The following is a 27960-nucleotide window of genomic DNA, read 5'->3' on the forward strand; positions in this document are numbered from 1 at the left end:
TAATTGAAACAAATGTCTAACAATGCAATTCTGCCGAAATGCTCTAGACGAGGTGAACTGCGGTGGCCCTATGATGCTGCCTTGAGGAATTCCATCAATAAATCATTACAATCGGTTAAGGGCTTCCCAATGTTAACTGTGTAAATCAATTAAACTGTGGTAATGTTCAATGTGTGTTGTTATTATTGTCAACAAATCTAATGAAAATACCTAAATCAACAATAAATGGGTGTGTGTGTGTGTGGGTGGCCTGATGTATCTTCTTCCTCTGTGCCAAAGGGCTCCATTGTTGTCTAAAACTATTTTAAAAAACACATCAATGAACCACACTGTTGCACTGAGTGACATGTTCCTTCATTACCATGAACACACACTGTAGTTTATTTTGACTCCTACATACACCATCCTGCTGTTACACTTGATAAAAACTATAGTGGCCAGCTGTTTTCAAAAATGACTGAGACTTAAAGCTAAACTCCATTATTAGTAAATAAACGTATAACTGAACTGTGTCATATCAGAGGTTGACCACAATACTTAGTTCATACTAAAGCATCCATAACAGACCAGTGTCTGCTACATACTGTGTACATGAGTGTTATATCTGATGTTCCTCTTCTATTCTTCTGCTCCTCTGTGCAGGATGGCTCCAGAGGTGGCTGCAGTTGAGAAGAAGGGTGGGTACAACCACCTGTGTGATATCTGGGCTGTCGGCATCACCGCCATCGAGCTGGCTGAGCTCCAACCACCCATGTTTGACCTCCACCCAATGAGGTGAGTCAGCACAGACAACAGGAAGTCAGACAGCTGGAAACAGACAGATTTGTTAACCCAAAGCACAGCGATGAACAGAAAAGACTTGTGTTTATGTAACGTTTTGGCTGCACGCTTTGTAGTTTATTCCCAGACAGTCATTGGGGCGACTGTGGCTCAGGAGGTAGAATGGTCGTCCACCGGTTGGAAAGTTGGTGGTTCGATCCCCAGTCCCTGCAGTCAGCAGCCTCTGACTCTGTATGACTGTGTGTGAATGGGTGAATGACACACTTTGAGTGATCATAAAGTCCAGTCCATTGCATGTAAACAATTGAGACATTTTCCAGCCCGGTGACATTTTAAAACAATGTTTCAGAGCGCTGATGTTGATGTCCAAGAGCAACTTCCAGCCTCCCAGACTAAAGGACAAAACCAAATGGTGAGTTTTAAAAATCAAATCACATGTATTCGGGACCAATTGTTTCTCTTCCTTTTTTTTTTATTGTATCAATATTGTCTTGATACACAATTCATTCACACTTTCTCTGCAGGTCAATAGGTTTCCAAAGCTTCGTGAAGATGTCTCTCATTAAAAGCACTCGTAAAAGGCCCTCAGCCGAGACACTGCTGCAGGTCAGCTTGCTCTTTATAGCTTGTCATTAATGAAGTGAAGTTATCCAGCCATCTGTCTTCATATATACACTATTCATGAATGCAATAAGTTGTATTTCTAACCCTCTATGTATCCAGAGAAGTTTGATTCTCCGCGTTTTGATGAATGCCATGATTTTCTGAGAACAAGAAAGTCTTCTATTATTGTGTTACGTCATGATCTGTAACTTGTTCCTCCAGCACCCGTTTGTGACCCAGCTCCTGACTCGCAACTTGGTCATTGAGCTGCTGGACATGGCCAACAACCCTGAGCTCCACACCACCCACACACACAGCATGGACGACAACGAGCTAGAGGTCAGTACTACAAGGAGGTGACGGAACTGCTGTTGATATTTAGTCAACCAGTTTAAAGTAGCGTAGCAATATTGTGACTTCTAAATAAAAATTGTGTTCTGTATGCTCACGACAAACAACACGGAAAGACAAGTTGGTGAAGAGAGAAAGTCTCATTCAGTGTTTCTGCTGGTGTGTCATATCAATGATCTGTTGACAGGTTGGGGAAGTGGCTCCTGACAAGATTCAGTCAGCAGGGAAACACCTGCCTGTGGAAAGAACCTTGTCTGAAGAACAATGTGAGGACACACACACACACACACACACACACACACACACACACACACACACACACACACACACACACACACAATAAATAGGTTCTGCTCAGCTTGCACATGCAATATTTCTAGCAGCAGACAACGTGACACAGCAACTAAAATGATGCACACCTCGCTCCGCTCACCATTGGTAGAAGCGTTAGACTTGGCTGCTTTTTTATGTACTAAAGCAGTGCACAAATGTGGCGCCAGAACTTCACAAAAACCAGCGTGTAAACAGTGATGCGTCACTACTAAGTAAGTAAACAACACTGAGATTCCACAACATGCAAACTTAAATACGACACAGAGATTCTGAGGTGAGCGAAACCCGGCGAGTGAAATTCTGCCAATGTCTATGCAGGTTCCAGGGATCACACCTACATGAAATACAAATGAGCTAGCCCTCACTTAATTATTAGTAACAAATGTTTTAAGTCAACAACGCCACAATAGAACATCAAAATGATTGCTGTGGGAACCATTACATCTACATGACAAACATAATATATTAAACCGTGTTTATGCAGCTCTACGTCATTTGTGTGTAAAGATATCATCCATATCTTTAAAATTTTGCACATAATACAGTTTGTTTCTGACAAACGCTGCATGTGAAAGTGCACTTGATGGCTGTGCTTGTAACTGTATGCACACATGTCTAAATATACTGTATGTTGGTTGTACTTGCTGAAGAGTGGCTTCATTGTCTACTATGACCCCCCCAGTACTCAGTGCTGTAATCTCCATAATATGAATGAGGACAAAAGCCTCTCAGTCAGTCTGCCGATGGCTGCCCTCGTCCTGTAACCCGTCCATACATGTGGGACGAAGGCTGCGTCAGAGGATGGCACTGAGAACATGCCATTGGTGTGTGACAGACAGTGGTACTTCTATGCACTGGCTGGAGTGACTTCATACTGCTGAAACTGCAAATAGGCTTCTTGTGGCGTAAGAGTGTCTAGTGTGATTGTCTGGCTTCACACTCTGCCCAGTACCAAATCATAAATCAACCTGACCTCAACTTCCCTTATATACAGTGTGCTATTCATAGATAAACAAGCCACAAACGCATTCAACAACTGCACCACAGTTTTGACCAATATGGGTTTTGAAAGCTCGTAATGCTACCGATGTTACTACTGTTACGGCTAGTGCTGCTGCAACTTGACTACTAGGGCCTGACCAAACGTGTCTGCAGTACCGGAGACGGTAAGTTACGGAAGGTTGCCATCAAATATGTGTCCAGATGCAATGGTCTTTAATCAGTTTTTTCAAAGTTATTTTTTGTAGATAAAGTTTATCTTTCAGAAGTTTTGGTTTATTTTGTATGTACGTTGTTGAACGCTGAGGCCGTGAAAAGTTTTTGAACATGCTCAAAAAATGTTCACGGCCAGCTGACGGAGGGGAGACGAGAAAGCAACTTCCGCTTTCTGGTTCACTAGTTTCCCCATCCTTTGCTTCACAGTCACACTGTCAACTGAGAGCTCCGGTTCTCTGTGTTTACACGACGACCTGCTTCTTCCTCTTAATCCCATCAAAGTCAATGCCTCAGAGAAACCACTATACTTCCTAAAGCTAATCTGCAGAATTTAAGTGAAAATTGAATGGGTTTTGTGTCTAGCTCCAATGCTAGTGCTAATTAATGCGCTTGAGAGTGAGTGCTCATTAATAGTGCATGAAAAGGCCTGGATTGTGTTAGAGCATATAGGTCTGCTCTATATTGTCTCACTCTGATAAAACCCACAGTTCTGTGTGAATACTGCACAGCACTTGTTTCATTCTCATCACTTTTTCTTTTGCAGTTGACCAAGTGAAGTTTGGGCCTCCAATGAGGAAAGTCACTGAGCCCTATCCTAATTTGGTAATGCTCTTTTTCTGCAAGGTATTTTTGTGACAGTGTTGTATACTGATGACATGCATGAATGTAACCAAGGGCTCTGTTTCCCCCCCTTCAGCCGGGCTCTTATGATGACGACTGGAGTCTGTCTGGAGATGAAGACAATTCACCGTAAGACTTTCCTTTCTTTTCTTCTTCTTCATTCTGTATTGGGAATTTTTTTTTTTCACTGTTGAAAAGTCATAGCTGTACATGATTCTTCCCTTAAAGCAATCGGTAATTAATCTGAGGACAACAATGAAAAAACTTGCCAGATTCCCCTCGTTTGTTTTTCAACAGTGTCCAATAGTGCCCCCAAATTCAAAGGTTTCCTCCCAGCTTGAGAAATGTGTTGATTTCTACATTAAAAAGCCAACCGTGAGCTGAGCATCGACGTGTTTAAGGGAAACTCCACTGATTTTCAGAATAAAATTAATCTGAAGGTGTGCCGTTAGAAAGAGCTGAGTATACCAGACCTCTGTAACTCTTCATCTCTGCTGCAGACTAGAGCAGGGATGTCAAACTCATTTTATTTCATGGGCCACATACAGCCCGATGTTGATCTCAAGTGGGCCGGACCAGTAAAACCATTGCATAATAACCTATAAATAACAACACCTCCACATTTCCCTTTTTTTTGTGCAAAGAAGTACAAGTATGTGAAATACAGCAACTTTCTAGCAAATAAAAACTGACTGCTGTTTCCTCAAACCTGCCAACAATTTATTTTTCTTCTCTTACCACGACAAATATTATATTCCTTGATCAGTGAAAGGTTCTGTGAACACACCAAACACACTGGGTTCACAGTTACACCTGTGAAATAGGAACAGTTCCATTTTCCTTAAACCCGACATGTCCACTTGTACTTTATGACAAAGACATTTTCCACAGGCGGCTCATGCATGAACAGTAGCCTACGCCTGACGGTGTTGTGTCACAGAGCCTGTACGTAAACATGTGTAATCTATAAAGGTGTATCCAGCGTAGGTCCTGCTACTCTTATTGGGACAGTGTGACCCCCAGTGAACAAAGAAGAATAGCAGTGCATTCTTATTGAAAAATCAATTCAATTCATCCAGTAGGCTGGATTGGACCCTTTTGCAGGCCAGTTCAGGCCCTTGGGCCTTATGTTTGACATCCCTGGGCTAGAGAATCCAAGCTACGTTAGCTGCTACTAGCATAACATACACAATGCAAGTTGCATTGTGGATAATGTAGGAGCCAGGTTTTGACCAGGAAGAATCCAAGGAACAAAAAGGACGATATCTCTGGTTCTGCTGCTTTTTTTTTTTTAAACTGGATACTCTGTCGCAATATGGAGAACCATTCCTTTCAATTAAAATAGCTCACAGTTGCATATGTCAAAAAAAGTGCCTCAGGCTTCCATGTTTTATCAGTAAAAGTCATCAAGGCTCTTTTAAAATCTCCATCAAATCCTGAAACTTAAAACCTAAAAATTGCCAAATTTCTTTAAATCTTTAGGGATTTGGATTTGGATTTGCACTATTGGGCACTATAACACAATCAGAGAGAGTGTATCTTTAATGACAGAAGGCTGATATTAAAGTGTTGGGGTGTCTTGCATGGACCCTTTTTAGGTAGACTGATTTATTGGACTGATTGTTATGTAATATGTTTATTGAAAGCAGTAGGAGTAGTTAACTAGCACTATTATCACTGGTAATGACATTTTAGAATGAAAAGGATAAATCTGGTTTATTACAACGTGGGTACACTGTGACATTGTGTCGTTCAACATGGCATGAAAGTCAACAATAGATAGATGGAAATCAAAGGATAATGTTGGACAATGTGTGTAATACACTTCGTTATCAACGTTGTTTTAGGGGCTGGCTTTCTTTACTTTGGGAACATTTACATTAAAATATAACACACTTGTTCCCTTTTTAAGAAACATGTCAGGAAATAGACACATTAGTGTAACCCTAAAGTCGCTGGTTAGTCATCTTAACCAGAAAAAAACAGTACATGTTTAATTCATAAATAAAATCCTGATTACAGCCCTACAATACCAAAACTGAGAGAATAAGAGATGAGTTATAACAAACCAGAATGATCCTTTAATTTGTCACAGAATATCAACCTCAGTCCAAATATCAGAACTATTATTGGGCTTCAGAAATCAACATTAGTGGAAATCTGGTACCTTCCCTGCCATTGTTATGGGCCATTGAGGCCTGTAGTCAGATAAACACCAGGTCTTCCTGTTGCAGGAGCCTGTTGGAATGTGTGGAGCAAGCTCTGCAGCTGAGGTAGGCCACGTCTATCAACTCCAGCCTCGCCTAACAGCAGTGCTCCCCCCTCCCATCCCAAATGAATTCACCTGAATGAAACTTGTGATTTATAATTTTATGACTATCAGCTAATGCCAAACATCTTTGACATTATCAGTTGGTTTGTGTTTTACTCTCCAATAATCCCATCCCCAAAGTCCTGCTGTCCTTTTTCATATATTGGATGTAGATGTGATTCGACACAAACCCACTGGTTCTCTGCTTTTTGTCTGCTTTTTTTTTGTGTCAAGATTTGTGTTTCTGTGCTGCTATCCTTCCCTCGGCATCTTCAGCATCTGCCTTTTGTTGTCCAGCTTGTTGCTATGATGCTTGATTTGGTTCTCATTAGTTGACTTGATTCTAAGATTTTTGGAGGCTGATCAGTACATTGTTGCTCCTTTGTCTTTCAGGAGTTTAACCATCAGGAGGGCGCCATCTACTGATGTGAGTGCTAACGTTACAACCATAAACTGAAGCTGTGGTCCAATTGCATACTATGTACTGATTGTATTTTAGCTTTGAGTATGTATACACCTGGGGGAAAAACAATAAGTATTCTTTAAAATGTCAGCAGGAAGACATGACAAAATAGTTTTTATAATTTTACCTATAAATTCAACAATAGAAGGCTAACAGAGGAAAGTATAGGAATTGTGTAAATACTTTAGGTTTTATTTGTTTGTGGCCCTTCCATCAACACCTTAAAATAACATCAACGACTGGTCCAAACTTTCCTTGTTGTTACTTTTTTAACTTTTTTAATCGTTTTTCTTAGTTCAAATGCTAATATGATATAGGCCAACATTTCACTCAGACTCAATACAAAACAACCTGGGCCTGTATGGCACTACATTTGTGTATCATACAAGAAGAACCCATACGTGTTCAAATGAGTTTAGCACTGAAGATGAAGCTGCATTTCAAACTTAAATAAACAACATGGCCATGTAGTTACCTGTTGTGTTCAATTTGGCTGGATGGGAACAAAAACAGTCACTTATTGTGTGTTCATTAATTTCTATTTCTGTGTCTTCCTTTTTTGAAAGGCCTGGAATCACAGGCACACATCACGGCTCATTGCTGCATGCTATGCAAATTACCAGTTTACTAAGACTTAGAGTGGAGTGTGTTGAAGGCAGAGTGGTGTCTTTTGTGTTTAACTACAATACTATGCTACTTAACAAACACAGTTGCATACACCCTGTGCCCAACTGTGCTCTAACTGTTAGCTAGCTAGGTAGCTTACTAGCCATGCACTGCTAGCTAAAAATACCATGACAGTGATTTTGCGTCTTGTTACGTTCCACCATCAACCAACTTTGTTGCATTTTCCCACTTCCTACATTTAAAATGTAGGCTACTATTGCTTTATAATTTTTTACTCAATGTTACGCAAATTACCAGTTTACTGAGACATACAGTGGAGTGTGTTGAAGGCAGAGTGATGTCTTTTGTGTTTAACTACAATACTATGCTACTACAGTATATCTATTACTTAACAGACACAGTTGCATACACCCTGTGCCCAACTGTGCTCTATTAGCTAGCTAGGTAGCTTGCTAGCCATGCACTGCTAGCTAAAAAAACCATGCCAGTCATTTGCATCTTGTTGCGTTCGATCGTCACGTCAACCCACTTTGTTGCATTTTCCCACTTCTAATAAATTGAAAACGTGCTATTGCTTCATAATTTTTCACTCAATCATATTTTATTGTGTTATGTATGGACAATTAGTGAAACAAGTCATTTGCTTTTTGTAACTGTGGCATTGGCAACAATACTGAAAAATAATTTGCTAAAGTTAAAAGTTTTTTGACACTTCACAGGGTTAGATAACATGATAAAAATGTATCCCATTTAGCCCATAGAGTGACTCATGTTGGTGTTTTTCAGGGAGGTAGGAAGAGTGGTTTGTATGGTCCGTCTACAGCCTCCCTGCCAGCCTTCAGCTCTTTAAGCCCCAACACAGAGGACAGTGACCTGACAGTGAGACCCAGCTGCACACTGCGCCCCGACGCTGCCATCACTGCTGACTCCACCTCCACTACGGGTACAACACATCACACCACTGACTCCAACAGAACTCAACTTGACTTTATTCATTTATATCGCATCTTTCATATAAACATGCAGCCCAAAGTGCTTCACATAAAGACAAATTTAAATAACCAACAATAAATAACATTTTGCAAGACTAAAAATGACAATACACAAAAGAATGTTAAAATAAAAGTCATTAGAAAAAGCTTAAAAACAAAGGCTATAACATTAATCCAAATTAAACGCAAGATTAAACAGATGTTTCCCTTTTTTATATAATATAATAGTATAATACCAAGAGAGCGTGCCATTCTTATATCCAGAGGCAGTCAATTCCACAGTTTAGGGCCATAAAGACAGAAGGCAATCCCACCGGTACTTTAATGGGAGACGTAGGAACATATAAAAGAAAAGCGTTGGACGTTCATTTTCTGTCTGGAACATAACATAAAAGTAAATCTCTGTATGATGTAAGGTGTAAGTAAGTAAGTAACAAGTTAAATAACTTTAAAATCAGTTTTAAAAGGTTAGGAAGATCAACTTTTCAGTAAATAAGAAACAGCTTTGCGGTTAGCTCCATGACCATGTTTGTATGACTTTATTCCACACTGTATGTAGCCTGGAGCACCCAAGACCCATGTACAGTCACATCTAAGGTCTTAGTTGTGAATCCAAAAATCACTTTCCCTTCCTCTCTCCTGTGTTTGTCAAGCGTTGGCAAGGTGCTCAGCGACACAGGACATCAGACAGCGCTGCAGTGATCCAAGTCTGCTTGTGGGGGATGCTGCAACAGAAGGGGAGAAGAGGAAAATCGCCACGGTTTCCTCTCCAAAAAGAGAGACACCCCTATCACCTGAATGGAGCACGCTGAGGAAAAAGACGGAGGATGACGTGAGTTGAAGCCAAATCTTTCATATCAGTAGGAAACATCAATAATCTTGTGTGATTTGCTAACCTAATAACTTCCTAATGTCTGTCTAATGGTGACAAATCACGCAAACCAAACAAGATGTTGATTTGTAATGCATCTGATGTACAGGTTTTATCATCCCCTATGTTTTGTTATGTGTAACCTTTGACATTTCTAGAGGGCTGATTGTCATGGACTTCCTCCTACCCCTCAAGTCCATGTAAGTGTGAAATCTAACAGCATGTGACCTACAATAAAACCTGACCAATGGCAATGCCCTGACGACTAACAACATAAGCTTCCCCGCTTGGCATGACACAAGCTGCACTAGGAACAGTTTTTATGTAAAAATACAGCTCATGTTTTTATCGCAAAATTCCGCCTGATATATTTGGTATCTTTGGAAAGCTCCGCACCCCGTTACTGCTTGCTGCTATTTGCAGTCCCCAATGTGCAAAGTAGCCTAGTGCAACTTTAAAAACATAATAATGTAATTGTTGTAACAATCATGCATGCAGTTTTTTTTTTATTAATATATTTTCAAAATTGAAGGGTCACTATAACCATGTCGGACCATTAGTGATTCAGTTGCTGTGTTGGCTCTGTAGATGGGAGCCTGCTTCTCCAAAGTCTTCAACGGTTGTCCTCTTAAAATCAACTGTGCTGTCACATGGATTTTACCCAAGACAAGAGGTAAGACAATAATGCGCCTTAATGTCCCGATGTCTCAAATGGGTGTGCTTCAAAACGCAATAAAGTCGGCTTTGCTAGATATGTCATCAACTGTACAAGTAAGAACAAGATCGATGCCACACATCTATTTTACGGTCTCTTCATGTTGTGGTGCAGGAAAATATGTTTTCCCTTCAACAAGCACTTTCCCCTCTTAGATCAGTACCTTATTCTTGGTGCAGAGGAGGGAATCTACACACTGAACCTTAATGAGCTTCATGAAGATACACTAGAGAAGGTAAGAAAATAACTAATCAATGGATTCACCGTTATTGTGTTGCAACACAAACACTGCCAAACACAATAGACAGTTCTGCAGATGGGGTTTTGCGAATCTACTTCTCCTTGGCTTGATGAAGCAGTTTCTTAGCTCAGCTGATTGCCGGAAATGCCTACCGGCCACTTAACAGCAACAGCAACAGCACCGTAACAGCAACCGTATGAAACTGTCAAGCTATAGGTTTTTCACAAACTGCGAGAGGTTCTTAAGCATACAATCAATGAGCGCAAAAAAAACAACTGGTGGAGATAATAAGAACAATTTAACTAAGCCACCCGAGCTGGAGATATGAGGTGATCCCCTAAGATGACATTTCAAAGGAATTGTTCGATGTTGTGGTCTTCTCTTTATTCCCACAGCTGCTCCCTCAGCGATGCACATGGCTGTATGTTATGAACAACGTGCTGATGTCTGTATCAGGTAACAAATCTAACTAAATGTCAGGTTTTGTCATAGAACGCAGAGTGCTGTACGTTATCCGCTGCTCTAAGAAAGTATCCATCCTGCAGGGAAGTCTTCCCAGCTGTATTCCCACAGTCTGCCGGCTCTGTTTGAACAGAGAGGACATCTGCAGAAGAAACAGAGCAGTTTGTCACTCAACACCAGCCGCTTCAGTGAGAGGATCAGCTCCAGGTAGGACAGGACGTTAGTTAGACTGTGTGAACATGTAACGGTAGACCTGTAGGTGCAGTAGTAGTAAGAGTGTCAATCTTGATACTCCCACTAGGTGGCACCAAAGTAAGATTCTTCTTTTTAACCTCTACGTAGTGGCAGTAAGTTGTTTATTGATATGATGAAAGGTGTTCTTCTTACTAAACTGTGTATTCTCTCTCTCTCAAGCCAAAGAAAGTTTGCCATATCTGTGAAGATCCCTGATACTAAAGGATGTAGGAGATGTAGTGTAGGTAAGTGGTGCAGACTTTACTCTACATTGCCCTGTATGTTTCTTCAGTAACAGCAACAACAGACTCTCCAACTGTATTCTCTCTCTCTCTCGACTCTCCAACTGTATTCTCTCTCTCTCTCTCTCTCTCTCTCTCTCTCTCTCTCTCTCTCTCTCTCTCTCTCTCTCTCTCTCTCTCTCTCTCTCTTCTTTTTTTTCTTTCTTTTCTCTCTCAGCAAGAAACCCATACACAGACAGCACATTTCTTTGTGGCGCAGTTCCATCTGGCCTGGTTCTTCTATTGTGGTATGAGCCTCTGCAGAAGTTCATGCATCTAAAGGTTTGACAATTTAAATGCTCTTCAGTGAAATATGGTGTTTAAAATGATTTAGTTCGCAGTACATGTCAAATGTATCACATTTGGACGTGGGCTGCACTAACTTCATACAATGTCAGCTATTTCACTTTAAAGTATCTGCACAGTCAACATGATGTGCTTTTGAATGCACTGCAATTAAATGAAGTTGATGAAAACAACTCTGACACATGGATATAGCTTCATAGTAAGAACCATTTGAAAAAAAAAAATCAAGAGACAGCCAATCAGTAGGACATTTACATATACAGGATTCTTTAGTATTGAACTTTAGCTTCTAGAAAATGCTCTTTTCTTGCTATAATTACATCATCTTATTAGGTTCCTATTTGAAACTTCAAAGTTATTAAATGTAATTTAGAATTTTCCATATGTAATTTTCAGGACATACAAAGAAAATGCTCATTTATCACGTGTGCCTGAATCCCCCCATCACATGCGTAAAGACGAGCACACTAACAAACTGAGCGAACAGAGGCGTTCTGTGGCGTAAAGTTAATCTCTACATTTTTCTCGAGCTCCACATTTTGTAGAACAAGAATGTGTGGTTATTATGGATCATTATTTCAGAATAAAACTTCCATTATTTCACATTGAAAGTCTAGTAAAAAGAGAATATTCAGCTTCTCCAGAAATGTGAATCGGCCCTTAAAGAGACAGTATCTGTTCTAGGCAGTGTATTTTTGGTGCCTTCATTCATAACCATAGTGCCATGTGTGTGAAATGTTTCAGACAAAGTTCCTGGTAGAACATTGTCCTGTCATGTCCCACTTACCTGGTTTTATCAAAACCCTAACTCAATCCCATTCTTCTCTTTCTCTTGTAACCCAACTCTTCCTCTTCGTGTTTCTGTGTGTGACTTGCAGCATATAGCGATGAAGCTACCTGACTCTCTGCCAATATTTGAGCTGCTGGTGTTGGTGTCGGACGAGTTTCCTCAGCTGTGTGTTGGGGTGAGAGACTGTAGTAACGGGAAACACCCAAACAGCCAACAGCTCAAGTTTGATATTATAGAGCTGAACAGCACGCCTATTTCAGCACCAGGTAGGATGCACTTCTGTGTTTCTCCACTGCCTGTTTATAGAGCTCAGTTTAAAGGGATAGTTTGATTTTTTGAAGTGGGATTGTTTGAGATACATATCCATAGTGATTGTATTACTTACAGAAGACGACGCTCCCAGTTTGGAGAAACGGACAGGAGTACAGTACTTACAGCTGCAGCAAAACTTATTTTAGCCACCTACATTTTTTTATCTATATCAGTTTACTATATATTTGAAATATTTTCAAGCAACCAGACCATTGACACAAACAGTAATTTTACAACACAATAACACAAACAAATTAACCAATCAAGGCAGCGGTAGACCAGCAACCCCTATGTTCTGCAGGGTAAAATTACTTATTTTGTCAATGGAGTCTGGTGGCTTTAAAGAGAGCATAGATAACCGCTTCAATTTCCCATCGGAAAGGATAACTGCAAGGGAAAGCTGTAAAAATGTATTAAACATAGCATACGCTTTTTTTAGGTGGACATTTTTTAGGTGGCTAAATTAAGTGGAATTTTTATGCACATATATATATATATATATATATATATATATATATATATATATATATATATATATTCATAGATAATGTATATGAGTAATGCAATAAAGTACCTCATACAACCCCTCTTCAAACTATCTGAACTATTCCTTAAAAGCTTAAAGTAAGTTCTCCCCTTCGTCTCTTTGTGCGTCTGCAGATAGTGGAGCACTCATGGCAGTACAGGTAACACAAATGGACAGGGACACTGTTCTCATCGCATTAGAAAGTAAGTCACTTGCATCTCGACACATCAATCCAAATCCTCCAGCTACTTTCATACTGATTCATAATCTGCTGTATCTCCATTTTGATGCTCGTTGTACAGAAACTGTTAGGATAGTGAACCTCCGAGGGCATCCATCAAAAGAGCTGGCTGCAGAGATGATCTTTGACTTCCCCATTGAAACTCTAGGTAGAGACGATCATGTGATGAACACAGTGAGTTGAGACTTGGTGTTCCTGCTGACAGTTGAGTGACTGGACATTTTCTATCAGTCTGTTTACAGGACAGTGTGCTGGCTTTCTGGAAGCACGGCCTTAAAGGAAAGAGTTTTCATTCAAATGAGGTGATTAGCTTCAAGATCTATATCAGGCCGGACCTGAGCTGATGTCATGTGTTTGTCACATTGGTACTATGTCTATAAAAATGTGAATTTAATCTATATCTGCAGGTGACGCAGGAAATTACAGATGAGAGTCGAGAATTTAGAGTTCTGGGAACAAACAGGTACGTTTTCTGACGATAACAATATCATTCACTGGTGAAACAATAGAAGTAATACTGTCAGTAGTACAGTTAAACAAATAACTTATATTTTAAATAAATAAACCGGAGAATAAAAGTTGCTGTGCTGCTTACGGTGTAGTAACAGAAATTAATAAATAGCTCCAAATTTTATTTAACAGAAAAGTCTTAAGACCATCTGAGAGGTCTTCATATTAGAGCAGCAGATCAAAAACAGTAGAATTTTAAAATCTGTGTAAAGATCTGAGAACTGGACTGATCCACTCTCCTCGTCTCAGTGAAGACTCTCGCAGCAGTTTTTTTTTTCCTTTTTCTTTTTTTTAAAGCTGGAGCCGGCTTTGGGCTAACTCAACAATTGTTTTTTGATTCATGCACCCTGAGCTTTGAGATGTATCCCTCTGTCCTACAGGGACATCATCCTTCAGAGCACACCACCAGATGACCCCTCAGCACTAAGCAATCTGTACATCCTGACTGGACATGAGAGCAGCTACTGAGAGAAAAATGGGTCAACAGCTTCAACACTCACATTGAAGAGAAATGCCGATCCGTTCAATGACACCAGCACCAACTGATCACAACAACTCTCTGCTGTGAGTGACAAATGTCAGTGTGGAATTCAGTTCACCCATCCAGAGTCAAACTTTAAGTTGTCGGGCAACACATGTATAAGAGAGACTTGCTAAGTGGGTTTCTAACTCTTGTGTTTGCAGATTTAAAGCTACAAGATTTTCATGTAAAAACAATTTATCATATCGGCTTAAATCCCAGTGTGACTGCAGCTAATATACATGCTATAGATCTACTGTTGTCAGTATGGAATATGTAGAACAATGTGTACATAACATCTGTGACCGCACATCTGCAGACTCTTGTCAATCAAACTTGTTTCCATTGGTTGAACTGCAGCTGAAGACTGTTGGACTTTGGCTTCACTACTCAGCCATAGGTGTGAGTATATGTACACTGACAGTGGTACCCAAGACCATGTCATTCTGATAATTACATTTAAATGTATTTTGAGGATTGTAGAATGTGCTTTTACATTATGTGCCACCGTGTTGAGAGAGCGCCAGGGCTAAGAAATCGTGAATATTTCTGAATATGAAGGGTCCTTTCATTGCAGTCAGTCACCCATTGGTGCCAAACACCGCTTTACAAGTGACTCTGTCCCTCCTCCATCTGCTTTATTATTAATTAAACTTAAACATAGGCTAAATGTACATTTGGTTACATGAGGTGCCATAGAAACGGAATGCAATTAAAGTGTGCTTCTACCAGTTTGACTAAAATGTAAATTCCACTACATTAGAGTTTTGTGTGTAATGATATTTGTTATTTATGGAAAGGGAACTGTACAAGTAACACTCAGCTTTCCCTGAGAGATACTTGAAAGACACAATATGCATATGGATATTTGTTTTTTAAGATGTTTTTATTGTTATTGTTTATACATTTTAAGTATATAACAATAGAGTATGCTCTTGTGGTATGGAGGGGTTGTAATATGAGCAATAAAGATTTTAATATCCTTTGAAGCTATGTTTCATTGTCATTACATAGATTTAACTTGTAGCCCCAACAGTCATGTGTTTGTGGTCGCCTTAACTGGGGAAACTTATACTGACACTGATGCTCCTTACACAAATGATTGTTGATGGATATCAAATAAATCAAAATAAACATTTCTTATTTCTGAACAGAAAAAAAAGCATCATATAATGATGTTATAATTTGTGTGCTTTGACAATTAGTTTGAAGGGGTTTTGATTACACTTCAGAATATCTTGACTACAAGCCTTTTTCCTTGTATATTTGTAATGTAATATTATGTAATGTAATGTAATACCTTGTTTTGTTAAAACTAAAATGTAGCATATATATGAGGTCATTAACACAGGAAAAGAAATCAGTTCTATTTTCAGAAAATACTTTTGTTATTTGCTTACATGTCTGCAGCCTTATAGCAGCACAGAACTGTGAACTTTTCTTATGAATATATTCTTATATATATTATATCTTCAAAATTAACTGAAAGAATAGTTAACAATATATGTTTTACATGTGTAACAATAGCGTTTGATTAAAAAGAAAGTTAACCAATAAGGTTCTTTCAGAAGGTATTCACAATTGTGTGTCATTGTATTGTAACATGTACTGATGGTAACCACAAAGAATAGGACTCAGACACATGAGTAAATTCAATACAACCGTCTTTACTTGCCGGAAAATAGATTCGGTACACAGGTGATCAATGGGAGAACAAATCGGACAGTGAGCAGGCAAATGGCGTAGTCAAAAACACGGGCAGAGATCAGGATAACCAGGAACATCGAGACAGGAAAAATACTGAGCCACTTGATACGGAGAACAAAGACAAACTGGCAACAGACAAAGGGACTGGAGTGCCATATAAAGGGAGTGACAACAGGTAAGGTGGCTGCAGGACTGATGAGACAGGTGAACACAATCAGGGCAGGAAGTGAAGTTGGCTGCGAGGAGAGGTGAGTGACACAAATAAAAATAATATATAAAAATGAACCTTCCATTATGGGAGAGGGTGGGATGTTACAGGTTCACTAGTTTCCCCATCCTTTGCTTCAGTCACACTGTCATCTGAGAGCTCAGGTTCTCTGTGTTTACACGACGACCTGCTTCTTCCTCTTAATCACACAAACTCAAGGCCTCAGAGAAACCACTACACTTCCTAAAGCTAATCTGCAGAATTTAAGTGAAAATTGAATGGAATTACTCATGATTATACAGTATGTATATGTACAGGATTTATTCTAATTAAATATTCCATACTGTTGTATACACACCTGGAAAGTAATTGGGTCATTAAATCCAAACTTTCATTCAGACTCTGTTGATTCAAGGCTTTTAATGGCAATCTGTTGATATTTTGTCGCTGGTGGAAAGTGCATTGAGTGTTGAATCTCAAGGGAGCATGAATGTGCTCAGAAAATCCGATCTCCATCCATCGTCTACCGCTTATCTGGGGTCGGGTCGCGGGGGCAGCAGCTCCAGTAAGGAACCCCAATCTTCCCTTCTCCGGGCCACATCCTCCAGCTCCGACTGGGGATCCAGAGGTGTTCCCAGGCCAGTGAGGAGATATAATCTCTCCACCGAGTCCTGGGTCTTCCCCGTAAAGGAGCAGCGGCTCTATTCCGAGTCTCTCACGGATGGCTGAGCTTCTCACCCTATCTCTAAGAGAGACGCCAGCCACCCGTCTGAGAAAACCCATTTCGGCCGCTTGAACCCGTGATCTCGTTCTTTCGGTCATGACCCAGCCTTCATGACCATAGGTGAGGGTAGGAACGAAGATCGCCGGGAAGATTGAGAGCTTTGCCTTCTAGCTCAGCTCTCTTTTCATCACAACGGTGCGGTAAAGCGACTGCAGTACCGCCCCCGCTGCTCCGATTCTCCGGCCAATCTCTCGCTCCATCGTCCCCTCACTCACGAACAAGACCCCGAGGTACTTGAACGCCTTCACTTGGGGTAAGGGCTCATTCCCTACCCAGAGTAGGTAATCATGGAGTCATGGCCTCAGATTTTGAGGTGCTGATCCTCATCCCAACGGCTTCACACTCGGCTGCGAACCGATCCAGTGACTGTTGAAGGTCACAGACCGATGATGCCATAAGGACCACATCATCTGCAAAGAGCAGCGATGAGATCCCCAGGCCACCGAACTGCAACCCCTCTCCTCCATGACTACGCCTCGATATCCTGTCCATGAAAATCACGAACAGGATTGGTGATAAAACGCAGCCCTGGCGGAGGCCAACAGTCACTGGGAACGAGTCCGACTTACTGCCGAGTATCCGGACACAACTCTCGCTTTGGGCGTACAGGGATTGGATGGCTCTCAGAAGTGACCCACTAACCCCATACTCCCGCAGCACCTCCCACAGTATCACCGGGGGACCCGGTCATACGCCTTCTCCAGATCCACAAAACACATGTAGACCGGATGGGCGTACTCCCAGGCCCCCTCCAGGATCCTTGCGAGAGTGAAGAGTTGGTCCGTTGTTACTACGACCAGGATGGACATAGGCACAAACAACAGTCAGTTTCCCCCCCCCATAACCCGAAGGCATAGGGATGCGACCCTCTCGTCCACCGGGGTGAACTCCAACGTAGCGGCGCTCAGCCGGGGACTTGTGAGTATTCCCACACCCGCCCAACGCCTCACACCTTGGGCAACTCCGGAGAAGAACAGAGTCCAACCCCTATCCAGGAGTATGGTTCCAGAGCCAAGGCTGTGCGTAGATGTAAGCCCCACCAGATCCAACTGGTAGCGCGCCACCTCCCGCACTAGTTCCGGTTCCTTTCCCCACAGAGAGGTGACGTTCCACGTCCCCAGAGCCAGCCTCTGCTGCCCGGGTCTGGTCCGTCGAGGTCCCTGACCATCACTGCCACTCGTGCAACAGCGCACCCGACCCCAGCGGTTTTTCCCATTAGTGGTTGGCCCACAGGATGGATGGATGGGAGGCACCACGTAGCTTCTTCGGGCTGTGCCCGACCGGGCTCGGTGGCAAACACGGCCACCAGGCGCTCGCTGTCGGGCCCTCCCTCTGGGCCTGGCTCCAGACGGGGGCCCAGGGTCTCTCCTTTCCCTTTTTTTTTTTTTTTTTTTTTCATGAAGTCATTTTGAACCGTTCTTAGTCTGGCCCCTCTGCCTGAGACCAATTTGCCTTGGGAGACCCTACCAGGAGCACTAGGCTCCAGACAACACAGCTCTCAGGTTCATAGGGACACACAAACCTCTCCACCATGATAAGGTGATGGTTCCCAGAGGAGAAAATCAGATCTGCACATTAGATGTTGATATGTTTTGCATACACATGCATTCTGGGTGCTATTATAAATGGCCTGGTGTCCAAAAATAAGTGTTCCCCCTTTGGGACCATGACAAATGTTATGGAAATCTGTTTATTAGTTTTGAAAATACCTTATTGTGAAGATCTGTGTAATTGATAAGAAGTGTGTATATGTAACAATGACGTAAGAGTGTCAATTTATATAGAAATTTCTCAACAAAACCCTGATATACTCTGGTTATTCTCTGAAATCCTGGTTACAGCCCTACAATGTTATCATTACTGATAGTAATGATGGCCAAAACTGAGGGAATAAGAGAGAAATTGTAACTAACCAGAATGATCCTTTAATTTGTCAGAGAATATCAACCAAATATCAGCACTATTATTGGGCTTCAGAAATCAACATTAGTGGAAATCTGGTATCTTCCCTCCCATTGTTCGTGGGATTATGTTATATTTCATGTGTGCTTTGACAATTGTTAGCTTGAAGGGGTTTTGATTACACTTTACAATATCTAGACTACAAGCCTTTTTTTCCCCCTTGTAAATGTGTAATGTAATATTTACCATATGTTTTGTTGTACATAAGAAAAGAAAAAAATTAAAAAGTAGCTTATATATGAGGCCATTAACACAAGAAAGAAATCTGTTCTATTTTGAAAATACTTTTGTTCTTTGTTTACATGTATGCAGCCTTATAGCAGCACAAAACTTTGAACTTTTCAAGGCCCAGAGCTGGACTGTGTTTAAACATGCCAGGGATTATTAAGATTTCAGGGTCCAGAGTAAGCTTTATTATAATATTTTCTCTTTTAATCAGAACAAAACCTTTTTATTGGCCAATTCCTTTGTGCATTTTACTTAAGGCTAACTTTTCATTAAATACATGGATATAGTTTTCCTTCAAATTAACTGAAAGAAGCAATAGATAAAAAATGTTTTACATGTGATTAAACAGGTTGAGGTTCTTCCAGATGGTATTCACAATTTTAGTGTCATTTTATCATTATAAAATGGCACAAAGAGAGCCACTACTTGCCATGCGAATTGGTTGCAGCTGTATCCTAATCTTAGAGTTAAAAAAAAAATCGCAATTAGACATTAGAAGTAATAACTCGGTTTTCAAAGATGTAGAACAAGTATGTGTGTGTGTAGTGCAAGGGTCGGCAACCTTTACCACTCAAAGAGCCATTTGGACCCGTTTCCCACAGTAAAGAAAACACTGGGAGCCACAAAACCCTTTTGACATTTAAAATGAAATAACACTGCATATAACGTTTTTTTTGCCTTTATGCTATGTATAAACAAACTATAATGTGATTGCATTTATGAAATCAATGAACGACTGCAGAGAAAACAAAATTACATTTCTGCATGCAACAAAACATTTTGAGCTCCGAAAAAAAGACGTTGACGTTGGGTTGAAGGTTACTTTCAAGTAAAATACTCAATGTCTATTTGAGTCCTTCTTGTATTTATGAAAAAAAAACGCTGAACTTAAATTATCCACCGTCAGGCAAACCAAAAATGCCGTCCTCTCTCTGTGTGCCGTCATCCTTTTACTGGCGCGTGCAGTCAGCTGTCAACCTGAAAAATAAAAGGACTATTTCACTGAACAATGAAAAAATATGAATATGTGCAAAAATAATAGGCAATTAAAATATTATCATACTTGGTTAATGTGATTTCTGCTCCTGAACCTCAGCGCACAGCGTCTGCACATCAGGGCTGTATGCCGTCACCTTCATCTTCACACAGGATCGTAAGCTGTCATCTGTGAGGATCCAAAGATCGACAGGACTCCAAGTGCATACTTTTTCATGTTCACATAAACGTCGGGGATAGCATTCCAAGTTTCGAACACAAGTTGGTCCGTTTTGGGGAGGTTTTCAATATCACGCCATTTGTGATTCTGAGCAAGAACGGCCTTCTGACGGGCAACATCTTCAAGGTCTGCTGTCAAGCGTTTAAACTTGGACACCCATATGTCTTTGTCGGCTATGTCGGCCAGTTCCATCTCAAGATCAGGTTGACTCACACCTGCCAATGCAGTCGTATTCAGCAGGGATGGATCGAGGCTTAGGGGAGTGATAGGGAAGGATAATGTGGTTTTTCCTCTCTGAACTCACAGAATCGTTTCCCAAACGATGTTTGCATTGCGATGATTGCAGAATGTAAATACTCCGAATTTATCATGTGAGCTTCTTTGAACTCTCTCAAATTGGGGAAGTGTGACAGTGTACCTTTCTGTAAATCTCTGGCAAGCACTGTCAACTTGCGCTCGAATGCCAAAACCTCCTCCAGCATGTGCAGGGCTGTGCGTCCTTTCCCCTGAAGAGCTGTGTTCAGCGTGTTCAGGTGCGCTGTCATGTCTACCATGAAGTGTAGCTTTTCCAGCCACTCTGGCTGTTCCAGATCAGGAAATGTGAGCCCTTTGCTGCCCAGGAAAGTTTTCACTTCTTCCAGACACGCGGCAAAGCGTTTCAGCACCTCCCCTCTGGACAGCCACCGGACTTTGTTGTGCGGCTGGAGATCAGAATATGTGCTTTCCAGTTCGTCCAGTAACGAACGGAACTGACGGTGATTTAAACCTTTTGCCATTATTTTATTGACAATCTGAATGACAACATTCATTACTTCTGTGCATTCCGGAGGAAATGTTTGAGCACACAGTGCCTCTTGGTGCAGGATGCAGTGAAAAGTCAGCAGCTTTCTGTCCAGCGACTTCTGCAGTAAAGCCACAAAGCCCTTCTGCGCTCCTGTCATACTTGGTGCTCCATCAGTAGCCACTGATACCAGGTGGGTGGTGTTTATTCCTTTGGCTCTTAAACAATTCAAGACAGCCTCACAGATGTCCTCCCCCCGTGTTTGGCCTTTTAGTGGTATCAACTCAATAATTTCTTCCTGTGGCCCAGCAGAGTTTACATACCGGCAGAACAGCGCTATTTGTTCAATATCACCTTTGTCTTTAGATTCATCACAGGCAATTGAGTAGGCCACAGCTGAATTGATGTCTTTAATTTGCTGTCTGGTGATGTCTTCTGCCATTTTTATGGTTCTGTCTGACAGTCTTTGCAGAGAGGGGCATATCCTTGATTTTCTGCACAATTTCACTCTTGTTTTTAAAGTCCGTGAATAGATGTTCTGAAATCTTAATGAAAGATTATTTTATATATTCTCCATCTGTGAACGGCTTCCCGTGCCTGACTATTTCCTGAGCGGCTACAAAACTCGCATATGTACTTGAATTTGCAGACTTCATCCACTTCTTGAAGTGATTTTTACTCAGATCAACCTTCCGCATTAGTTCCGAAACGGCTTTTTTTCTTTCATCTCCATCCGGATATTTTTGAGCAAAGGCTGCGTGTTTATTCTGGAAATGTCTTGCGACATTTGACTTTTTGTTGTTTCCTAGTTTCTCATTACATATTAAGCATACTGGTAAACCAGTCTCGTCAGCAGTGAAAGCAAATTAATCTGTCCACGTACCATTGAACGTTCTGTTTTCTTCAGACACTTTTCTCTTCTTAGAATTCTCCATAGTTGTCCTACCTGGGATTCCAAAAGTTCAAGAAATCGCGCGCTGGCGGGTGTCTCACATTGGCGGTTGTGACGCATAGTAACAGCGTAACAGCGACATAACATTTTTTAACACGTTTTATTTAGATGTTACAAGATCACCATAATCTTCAAATTGAGAATTACATTTTAAAAACGAACAAACTAAAATAAAATACATTTTAATTAAATACTCATTAATTAGGTCACTCATATACACTACACTGTAGTGTATATGTTGGATATGCATGTACGTTTACAGTACATACTTCCACTCGGTTGGCGGCGGTAATGAAGAGGGACATGGACGTAGAAGAAACTGTAGCAGCGTCACGGGAGAAGCAGCGCCGCCATTTCACTTTTCATTCATTGGGTTCGAGGCCTAAGTTACATCGTGTAATTGGTGAGTTAGATATTGTATGGTTAAAACGTGAGGTGAAATACTTTTTTTTAAAGTTCGCGATGAATAACTGTCATCGTAGCGTTGTTCTATATATTTTATAAAAGGACATGGACTGAATTATCAGGCGTACGTTAGCTAGTAAGTTGTTAGCTAGCCTAGCTAATATATTAGCTTTCTGGATCCATACGCCTTAATTTCCAAAACATTGGAACGCCATTACTCTGAAATATGGACGCTCAGGAAAGCGTTGCGTACTGCACATCACTACTAATGTATTTTATCATTAACGAGCGATCCGTTCAGAGTGCATTGTCATGCTAGTTACTCTGAGAGTATTGTAAAAGACTAAAAACGTAGTTTTAGCAAGGTAACTGGCTAGCTAGTACGACTTGTTAGCTGACGTTAGGCTTATCTCTGTGACTTGTTTATCCATCTCGACTACGTTAGTAAACATCACAACGTAGACTATGGAATTAAAAGCAAAGTGCAGTGTTTCAAAACGACTTAAGTTTGGAGAGGACTTTATGTTAAATTGCATATCGCAAACTTTTAGAGCTAGTCAACAATGTAATGTATGTAGACAGGCGGAAGAAGCTCTGTGTGTCTCTCGCATGAATAGTTTACACCCCTGCCATACAAAAACACGGCGCTCTACACAGGCATACTCACTTAAAGACGCTTCTGACCCTTTCATACACTACATCTTTCTTCAGTAGGTTTTTAATTTTAGTTAAGAAGTACGATAATATTGCAGACCAGTCCTCCATATGACTTGCATCGGAACCACCAAACGGCAGTAGTTTTAAAGAAATGTAACCCTGATTCCAACCCAGTACTTATATTTACATACATTTTGACACATTCAAATGTTCCCGATGCCGATCCTTAGGGTCATTCCCGGACATCTCCATTCCTCAGTTAACAATTCATACATGTTCAAAAGAAAAATGAAAACAAGTAACAAATATGGTTATACTTAGTAGTGTGTTGATTTTATTTAGATTTGAATTTGCCCACTTTTGAAGAATCAGATTGGACTTTGGTTAATACTAAATTTACCAGATCAAATTGAGCACACTTTTTTTGTATCTGAGAAATCATCAACACTTTTACCATCTTTGGCAATATTAAAGACAGTTGGAAGTGCCATCATACAGTTTAAAGTAACATGACATCAAGATTCAATGAATTCCTCACTATGTAACACAAATCCCTATTCACTGAATCTTTGGTTTCTAACGCTAAAGGAAAATCACTACATCTAAATTTGATGCTGCCTAGGGCTCTGTTTCATAACATTTTTTGAATGATGGCTGGTTATAACTGTATTATCGTCCAAGTGTTTCTATTTTATTGTCCACTCTATTCATGTTAATGATGGTATGCTAAATAACAGAACCACAAACTAGATCCTCCAAAATGACCATGCAGTTGAATCAACGCTTTTCTTGAACAGTTTTAATAAAAACAGAACATTATAACTTATCATTAAGTTAAGGATTAATTGCCGGTCTTTTGTATTAGACTGCATACATTTTGGCTAGGTGTACCTAATAAACTGGCAACTGAGTGTATTTATTAAGTGCACTACTTCACTGACAGTTAGTACAGATTAACCTGGCATCCCTATTAATAACTATTGGTTGTGGTTAAAAAAGGTAGTAATTGACATCTTTTTCTAAATCTTCTAGGATACACAGAACATCATCATGGTGAAAATTTTTATTGGCAACCTTGCCTGCAATACCACTCCTGAGGAGTTGCGTGAACTCTTCGAGAAGTATGGAAAAGTCTCAGAAGGGGACATTGTCAAGAACTATGGTTTTGTTCACATGACTAACATGTCTGAAGCAGAGGAGGCCATCCGAAACCTCCACCAGCACCAGTTGAATGGCTGGCGCATGAATGTGGAGATGAGCAAAGGGAGACCCAAGTCCACCACCAAACTGCATGTCAGCAACCTTGGCGAAGGGGTAACCGATGACGTTCTGCGGGCTAAGTTTGAAGATTTTGGCACGGTGGTGGAGTGTGACCTAGTGAAGGACTATGCCTTTATTCACATGGAGAGAATGGAGGATGCCATGGATGCCATCAGTAAGCTGGACAACACGGCCTACAAAGGTGAACTCTTTGGCAGGAGAGAGCTTGTTGTCTTTGCTGTCTATAGAAACACATTTGGATTCTGTTCTATCGCTGTAGAGCTCTCATGACAAGTAAAATCCACTGGCTTTTTTTCCACATATATTGACCTTGTGGACTGAAAGTAATCACTTGTAAGTTTGACAATGTCTCTTGTAAACCAGTGGCAGTGTTACTGGTGAACAGGCTCTGGCATAAAATCTCTGGCACCTGGCGCGGAAGGTTATTTTGCGCTTTGCTCAGTGATTGTCGGTAAAATGCATTTAACGTGTTTTATAGTCGGTAAGAGCCTTTTCGTGTCAGAACCCCACGGTCTCATGCGTGTCTTCTCTCTCCTTACAAGGCAAGCTGATGAGCGTACAACTGTCCACCAGTCGGCTACGCACGGCCCCAGGAATGGGAGAGCATACCGGCTGCTATGTCTGCGGGAAACATGGTCACTGGTCGAAAGATTGTCCAGTCAGTCGGAACGGTAGCCACGGTGAAGGCTCAAGAGGTCACAGCGGCCGGGCCCCCCCACGCGGTCCCCCGGGTTATGGCAGGGGCAGCTACGAGATGTCCTCACCTCCAGCAGCTGATTACATGGGTGGCTCTGCGTATAGTCGGGCTAGTTACGTAGGTGGTTTGCCGCCTCCCCCTCGTAGGCTTAGCGGCTACAGTCCTGAGCTGGGGGATAGGTACGCCAGCAGAGCAGCAAGCTCTTATGCCGAGAGGTCATCAGCTTATGATCGTGACCATCTCTATAGCAGTGTTGACTATTATGAAAAGTTCAGAGCTCGCCCATATGGCTCAAGCTATTTCGAGGATCGTCGCATGTCCTATCTCCCCCCTCCTCCCCCACCCCCTTCTTCCTCCTTCTCAAAGCTCTCCTCCAGTATAGATTCATATGACCGTCGGTCACTGCCTCCATCTTCATCGGCTGCCGCATATTATGCACGAGACCGCAGCCCGATCAGACGAGTACCAGTCTCCTCGGCAGGCTACGCCTACGAGCGAACACGGCTGTCACCGGTGTCAAGCACTAGAAGCTCCTACTCTGCTCCACGACCCAAGGATCATTATGCGCCACGCTATGCGCCTTATTAAAGCCATGGTGCCAAGGTGAGCAACATAGTTAACAGTGTATAACAGTTTATTAGTTCTCTGAACAGTGGGACATTTAAGTGTAAAACGTTACTGGTCAGTGGGCACTCAGATCTCAAAATCTGTTGAAACTTGGATTTTGTTTAAGGTACTGCTTCCTTAGAAGCTATGTTGCGGTTAACGGGGGTTTGAACTAGGGCTAAACGATATGGGACACAAATCTAATTGCAATTTTTATATTTTACCAATATTTTTGGTTGTGATTCAATATGCCATTTTTTTTAAAGTTCCGCATCTTCAGTATTTTCCCCTATACCCAAGCAATAAATCATTCAATAGTGTGACGAACACAACATTGGCTACAGTCAACATATTAACTGCTCTTTCATGTAGGCCATTGTTGTGATGACATGAGATGAATTGATGCATGAATTCATATGAATAACATCTTCATTTAGCTATTGAATTGTAAAAACCTTCGATCGCGGTATAAATATTCTAACTTGTAACTTCAAGCCTGTAAACATATAATATAATCTTCATGATTTAAACTTAAATAAATTCTGAAAAAAGGACTACAGGTCTGATGTGAACATTAATTTATGAAAATTAAATATGAATCTTACTGATCACCAGGGAGTAACAAATCACTGACTGGCTCTACGACTCTAAAAAATCTTTAAGTAACTCAAAGCCTAACCCCCTTCACTACTTCGCGATTTCGATTTTAATTGTAATGAATCTTTCAGCGGGAGTTTAAACCCTGTTTCTAAAAAGAGATTTGCTCTCTTTCTAGGTCTGTTTGTGAACTGCAGGACCTCCTTTGCCGTCATTTCTTCAAGCTACATGATTGCATCCGTCTGCGTGATGTGCTGCAAAGCAAATGAGATGCGGAAATTAGATTGGAAATTGTGTCGGCATCTTCCAGGCGCCTGAGAAGCCAGTTGCCTGCAGATGAATCGTCCTTTCAAACGCATTGACATAACCTGTTTTCAATAAGGATGATTATCAAACTGCACCGTTTGACATTAATGATGTTTAAAATGGTAATTAGCTCACTTGCTCTCCAGGTTTTTAGCCATGTCTTTTTTTTTTCTTTCTTACCTGTGTTTCTTCCTCACATGAATCAAGTTGTTAATTTCAACAAATGTTAATTTGGCTTCTGTTTGTTATTTAGAAAAAGTGTTGTTTCTTCAATATATGAAAATGTAACTTCCTTTTTTGAATGGAATGAGGGTTGCTTGTAATGCAAAATCGTGCTCCTAGGCAGACATCTTGACATGATCTCAGTGAGTCAGTTATATGGATGTTGATGAATATTTTTACAAAAAGAGATTCATACTTAAAAGAGACGAGAGAAATAAATCATATCCATGCAACTGACCTGGCTGAGTGTTCAGTTCGGACACACAATCACACTTTAAGTTAGTATCTATGGTAAGCGGATAATCTCTGACATTCCAGCCTAATCTTTTTCTAATTTGAATGTGTGACTACAAAATATATAATTGATATATTTGATAACACTTTGTCTGCTAATCTGAAGTCAAAATACTTAAAATAAAAGTGTTGAGTGACACCAAAACAAGAAAGTCAGCTGTCAGGCACTGTGCAACAAAGTAACATCTCCACTGTTTTCTTCCCACTGGTAATGTTGCACACTTTGCAAACAGCTGCCAGCAGAAAAGAACTCGCCATCATCTGAATTTTAGTGTGGTTTAAGCAGATCCAGCAATGTGAGGCAGGACTCAGGGTTTGGGCTGTATTGTAAGTCATGAGGCACTTGTTTTATTGAAGGTGCCTTTTGTTTGTTTTGCATATAGGTGGATTTGAAGTTTGTATTTTTCATACTAGCTGTAAAAGTACCAGCATTCATCTAAAAATGAATATGATTTTTAATAAACCAAAACTTATTTTGGTGACATTTCTTTCAGTTCTTTGTTTGAACCACTATTTGAGTGTGTTTGGCTGTGTGTGCAGTTAAACTATTCACTTTAGAGACCATAATCCACATACTTGCTCACATTGATGCAAAGTCAAAAATATTGCCAATAAACAGTTTGGTCAATGAGTTGGCCTGTTTTTTTTAATTAGCAACTTTTTTGGGTTATAACTGTCAGACCACGGTATAAACGATCGGACTTTCTATTTTATGGAATCGTCATAACGCCCGCAACATTATTTTGGATTTT

The 27960-nt window shown here is 40.8% G+C and overlaps 3 protein-coding genes across 4 annotated transcripts in view; 2 read left to right on the forward strand and 1 right to left on the reverse strand.

Moving 5' to 3' along the window:
• The window catches only part of map4k2 (mitogen-activated protein kinase kinase kinase kinase 2), a 29581-nt gene extending 14287 nt beyond the window's left edge, over positions 1-15294 (forward strand). The window contains exons 9-32 of one of the 2 annotated variants that reach the window (XM_029454849.1): positions 643-774; positions 1130-1192; positions 1305-1386; positions 1606-1722; positions 1922-2000; positions 3827-3885; positions 3980-4032; positions 6138-6176; positions 6608-6641; positions 8091-8247; positions 8950-9128; positions 9326-9367; positions 9756-9840; positions 10038-10117; positions 10519-10579; positions 10669-10792; positions 11000-11064; positions 11279-11382; positions 12285-12462; positions 13169-13237; positions 13337-13423; positions 13507-13577; positions 13683-13738; positions 14166-15294. In XM_029454849.1, coding sequence (XP_029310709.1) covers positions 643-774; positions 1130-1192; positions 1305-1386; positions 1606-1722; positions 1922-2000; positions 3827-3885; positions 3980-4032; positions 6138-6176; positions 6608-6641; positions 8091-8247; positions 8950-9128; positions 9326-9367; positions 9756-9840; positions 10038-10117; positions 10519-10579; positions 10669-10792; positions 11000-11064; positions 11279-11382; positions 12285-12462; positions 13169-13237; positions 13337-13423; positions 13507-13577; positions 13683-13738; positions 14166-14253 — 2104 coding nt within the window. In that variant the 3' untranslated portion in view covers positions 14254-15294. The remainder of the gene's footprint in view (positions 1-642; positions 775-1129; positions 1193-1304; positions 1387-1605; positions 1723-1921; positions 2001-3826; positions 3886-3979; positions 4033-6137; positions 6177-6607; positions 6642-8090; positions 8248-8949; positions 9129-9325; positions 9368-9755; positions 9841-10037; positions 10118-10518; positions 10580-10668; positions 10793-10999; positions 11065-11278; positions 11383-12284; positions 12463-13168; positions 13238-13336; positions 13424-13506; positions 13578-13682; positions 13739-14165) is intronic. The other variant, XM_029454851.1, reaches the window with a different exon arrangement.
• A 4622-nt stretch (positions 15295-19916) lies between these two features.
• On the reverse strand, positions 19917-21662 carry LOC115023847 (general transcription factor II-I repeat domain-containing protein 2-like). Its single transcript, XM_029455154.1, has 2 exons — positions 20258-21662; positions 19917-20172 (listed from the first exon to the last, which is right to left on the reverse strand). Exon 1 carries the CDS (start codon positions 21631-21633, stop codon positions 20665-20667), a length of 969 nt encoding a protein of 322 aa, XP_029311014.1. The 5' UTR covers positions 21634-21662; the 3' UTR covers positions 19917-20172; positions 20258-20664.
• Positions 21663-22407: 745 nt separating this feature from the next.
• LOC115023951 (RNA-binding protein 4.1-like) lies at positions 22408-27839 on the forward strand. The gene is made up of 4 exons (XM_029455320.1): positions 22408-22546; positions 24238-24667; positions 25029-25786; positions 26565-27839. The coding sequence occupies exons 2-3, from the start codon at positions 24256-24258 to the stop codon at positions 25769-25771; spliced, it is 1155 nt and encodes a 384-aa protein (XP_029311180.1). The 5' UTR covers positions 22408-22546; positions 24238-24255; the 3' UTR covers positions 25772-25786; positions 26565-27839.
• Positions 27840-27960: the final 121 nt, after the last annotated feature.

Source organism: Cottoperca gobio, chromosome 18, assembly GCF_900634415.1.
Source record: "Cottoperca gobio chromosome 18, fCotGob3.1, whole genome shotgun sequence".
Lineage (NCBI taxonomy): Eukaryota > Metazoa > Chordata > Actinopteri > Perciformes > Bovichtidae > Cottoperca > Cottoperca gobio.